General features: G+C 29.1%; 1 protein-coding gene across 1 annotated transcript in view; it reads right to left on the reverse strand.

The window, feature by feature from the left end:
* LOC137649647 (isatin hydrolase-like) overlaps window positions 1-3,905 on the reverse strand; it is a 9,980-nt gene extending 6,075 nt beyond the window's left edge. The window contains exons 1-2 of the mRNA XM_068382627.1: window positions 3,625-3,905; window positions 1,791-1,912 (exon numbers count right to left, since the gene is read on the reverse strand). Coding sequence (XP_068238728.1) covers window positions 1,791-1,912; window positions 3,625-3,803 — 301 coding nt within the window. The 5' untranslated portion in view covers window positions 3,804-3,905. The remainder of the gene's footprint in view (window positions 1-1,790; window positions 1,913-3,624) is intronic.
* Between the last annotated feature and the right edge of the window lie 1,095 nt (window positions 3,906-5,000).

Below are 5,000 nucleotides of genomic sequence, written 5' to 3' on the forward strand. Positions count from 1 at the left end.
AATCTAACTTCCCAACTAATATAAATATTCAGATTAGATTTTTAGAAATAATTGCTAAGACATAATTTAATAGCTAATCTAACTTCCCAACTAATATAAATATTCAGATTAGATTTTTAGAAATATTTCCTAACATATTATTCAATAGCTAATCTAACTTCCCAACTAATGAAAATATTCAGATTAGATTTTTAGAAATATTTACTAAGATATAATTCAATCTGTAATCTTACTGACCACTCATGAAAATATTCTGAATAGATTTTAAAAATATTTGATAAGATATTATTCAATAGCTAATCTATTTTTTTTTTTTGGCGAAAATGAACATTATTTAAAGCGTAAGTATGATGAAAGATCATTATGTTGCATAGTATTTTTTTTTATCCAAACCCCTAATAAAGACATCCCTAAAGCTAAAGTACTTTTTAAATTCACAAAACTTTCAACTAAAGATGACGAGAAATGACTTTACTAATGAAAAGTTTTTGTCAGTGGGAATATTAAACAGAATAATGAATAGACATTTGATATATTTCTCCTTTCATAATTAAAAGATGGGGAAATTGTATTAGAATTGAATCTTTATACTAATTATCTTGATGGAAAAGTGTTCATTCCTGTAGCCTTAACATGACTAATTACTTAAATGCATTTTATGAATGAATTCACAGATGGTATTTGCGGTACCAGCTTGAATGTCGTTATATTATTGAATTTCTATTATAATACACAAAGGAAATAATAATAATAATAATAATAATAAGAATAATAAGAATAATAATAAAAACAACAACAACAACAATAATAATAATAATAATAATAATAATAATAATAATAATAATAATAATATCATCAAAATCCGGATCTAGATATCTTTCAAATCCAGTTGAAATAGTATCCGGATCCCGGATCCCGGATCCTGGTTAGAATATAATGAAGATCCGGATCCAGATATCTTTTAATCCGGATTGAAATATCATCTAGCTTTAGGTAAAACCAAAAGTATTTTCATCTTGTTGGAGATTTTCTGCAGATACAAGGATCTCTCTCCTGCGCATTTCTCAACTCCTTTCAGTTCCTGCATATCCCCGTTATAGTGGTATTTTCCTGTTGCTGTAGGATGGAGGAAATTCGAACCCTAAAGGAGGAAGTGAAGGGAAACTGTGGAAAATAGTAGGGTGGAACGAAATGCGAGGGAAATAGGGAGGGATAAAATGTCAAAGGAGTATTTGTATATAGAACAGAAAAGAAGCAGAAGTTAGGAGATATAAGTTAAGTTTAAAAAAGGCAATCTTTAAAAAAAAGAAAAAAAAAAAGGCACATTTTAATGCTGGACCACAGTTCTCCCGCTTCTTGGAGGACTTTGTAAATGAAAAGCAAAGAGGGGGACTCTTTTTTTTAGTAATAATAATAATAATAATAATAATAATAATAATAATAATGATAACAATAATAATAATAACAACAAAAACAACAACAACAACAACAACAACAACAACAATAATAATAATAATAATAATAATAATAATAATAATAATAACAATAATAATTAGAAAATACTTGTAACGAAAACCAAATAAACGCATAAACAAAGCTTGTCATTTTTTTATAAGAGGAATCAGACTAAAAAAGTAAATACGTAAAGTATTGCATAGATGAAGACACGAAACAAATGAAACACGAGATAATACTGAAATAAAAGACCTGCCACGTAAAAGAGAAAATAGATATTAAAACAATCAATTAGATTTCTGGGAAATTGTGCTTTCAAATTTCTTTTTCCTCACCTGGTCCCATTAGATGGTTAAGGGGAATCTCGTGAACGAACCATTTCCCCTCGGCATAATGGCAAGGGGCGTCCAGGTGAGTGCTCGTTTGCTCGTGCATGCAGAAGCTGTAATGCTCATTCCTGGAAGGCAGAATACAGCCTGGTTAAATAATGCTTCACATAATGGGAAATTATTCGTTTAAATCAAGGTGGTATTTTATGCATATTAATTGGTTCGTTTGCACTAAAAATGTATTTGTCGACAAGACGCCGGTCTGGTTAAATAAATTCTTCCTATAATGGAAATATATTCGTTTAAATCTAGGTGATGTTTTATGCACATTGATTAACTCGTTTAAACTAATAATGTACTTGTCAACAAGACGTCACTTTGGTTAGATAAATCTTCAGATAATGGAAAATATGTTCGTTTAAATCCAGGTCTTGTTTTGTGTATATTAATTGGCTCGTTTGCACTATATAGGTATATATTTGTCAACAACACGTCGGTCTGGTTAAATAAATTCCTCAGATAATGGAAAAAATATTTGTTTCAATCAAGGTGATATTTTATGCATATCAACCAACTCGTTTAAACTAAAATATACTTGACAACAACACGTCACTCTGGTTAAATAAACCTTCATATAATGGAAAAATGTTCATTTAAAAATTGTGATATTCTATGCATATTAATTGACTCGTTTACATTAAAATGTACTTGACAACAAGACGTCAGTCTGATTAAAAAAGTCTTCATATAATGGAAATATATTCATTTAAATCAAGGTGTTTTTGCATACTAATTGACTCTTTTACACTAAAAATGGACTTAACACAATACCTCACTCAGGTTAAATAAATCTTGAGATACTAGAAATATTTCTATCTAAATCAAGTGATCTTTATAATACTTGCCAATTCCCGCTAAAAATATAATTGACAAGATGTCCCTCTAATTCTCCGTTTGGAAAAGCAGAAACAACTTGTAATTATAGAGGAATCCTCAAACAATGATTAAAGATAAAATTATTTTATTTTGAAGTTTACGTATATGTTTTATTCCCTCTACAAAAAAAAAGAAAAAAAGAAAAAAAAAACTTGAAATTTTACGCCAATGCTTGTCCCTTGAAAACAAAATACATCATGCTTGGATCATGTAAAATATAAGTATATTGTCCCCCACACACGAGAGACTAGAAAATATTTTTCTTGAAAAAAAGGGCGTGGATGGTTTTTGGAAAATAACAACCCTCCATGAATTGTAATGAGAGAGAGAGAGAGAGAGAGAGAGAGAGAGAGAGAGAGAGAGAGAGAGAGAGAGAGAGAGAGATTCACCAAATAATGATAAATATTTTAACGATTTATTTGACTAAAATTAAATTAAGGGTACTTGTATTACATTTGTAACGTATACCCAATGCTACTTAAAGTTTTCCTTCCTTCCTTCCTTCATTCAGTCATTCATTTATTGATTACTCCAATCATTAATTCGTTCATTCTATCAATTACTCATTTTCTTATAAGATAGTCATTTCAGAAGACAAAAGTGGATTATAGCCCAAAGCCTTAACACGGCATGAATTAAAACAAAAAGTTATTATTATTATTATTATTATTATTATTATTATTATTATTATTATTATTATTATTATTATTATTATTATTATTATTATTACTACTACAAGGTACGCTACAACTTGAGTTGAAAAAGCAAGATGCTATTAGTCCAAGGGGCCCAACAGGGAAATATAGGCCAGTGGGGAAAGGAAAAAAGAAAATAAATAAACTACAAGAGAAGTAAATGATTTCACCATGATGATGATGATAATAATAATGATGACATTACTCACCAATATCCTTCCTTGGTGTAACCTCTAGCTACAGTTCGTCGCGAAAACGGACCAACAGAAGGCCAGTGAAAAGATTCCTCGCTGATATCATGCGAAAGATCTACGTATTTTTCCCCTATGCAACTGATTATGAGTAAAGTCCACATCAGCGGAAGAGTAACAACACTTATCATAGTCATATGTAATTGCAAAAATTCAACTAATATTCATTTAGCTCCGAACAAACATTCATTCATAACTGACACAAGCGATTTGTTTCATGCTTCGAGACTTTCTCTGCTTTGGCGGAGTCGGGACTGAAGTGAATGAGAGGATGAGAGTAAACATAGGGTGGTTTTGGGCATGGGCCAATTGACGCTAGGTAAGGCAGCATGGCTATTTCGGTGATGCTCTCCGATTCTTTTCCTCTCGTTAATTACATGGCATACACACACACACATACGCACACACACACACACAAACATATATATATATATGTATATATATATATATATATATATTTATATATATATATACATACATATATATGTATATATATATATATATATATATATATATATATATATATATATATATATAATTATATGTATAAAATATATGTATGCATATATACATAGAAAACCCATTTATATAAACAGAATATATATATATATATATATATATATATATATATATATATATAAATATACATATATATGTATATATATATGTATATATATGCATATATATGCATATATATGTATGTATGTATATATATATATATATGTATATATATATATATATATATATATATATATATATATATCCCTCCTGATTTATTTATGTCTATTTTTTCTTCTTAAAAATATTTAAAAAGTTTTTAACAAAGCGTAATTAGAGAGCAGAAGATTAGCTAATGCAAATCCAATTGATTCGACACTCTCCCACTACAATAAAATAGAGAAAAAATGAAATTACCTTTGCTTGATAAACATCTCTATGTAATAAAGATCATACCTCTCTTCGTCCCTTGGGTAGAGGGGAGAGGGAGTAGTCATACTTTGGCGAGAGGGGGCTACGCTAGTGTGTACGTGTGGGTATGTGCGTGTGCGTGTACGTATGTGTGTATATCTATCTAAAGATTTAGCCGTCATTTTTGCTGAGTCGAGTAAATTAATCATTACAGCCATCAAAATTATCATTATCAACATTATCAAAATCATTACTATTATTACTAAAATGTTTAAATTTTGATATTCTAAGATATGTTTGTAAATAGCCCCTTTCTGGGCATCGGTAGACAGGAATTTAGGGTATAGGAAAAAAGTACTATTATTATTATTATTATTATTATTATTATTATTATTACTTCAATCTAGGCTATAACCTTAGTTGTT

The sequence above is a fragment of the Palaemon carinicauda genome, chromosome 11 (genome assembly GCF_036898095.1).
Source record: "Palaemon carinicauda isolate YSFRI2023 chromosome 11, ASM3689809v2, whole genome shotgun sequence".
Taxonomy (NCBI): domain Eukaryota; kingdom Metazoa; phylum Arthropoda; class Malacostraca; order Decapoda; family Palaemonidae; genus Palaemon; species Palaemon carinicauda.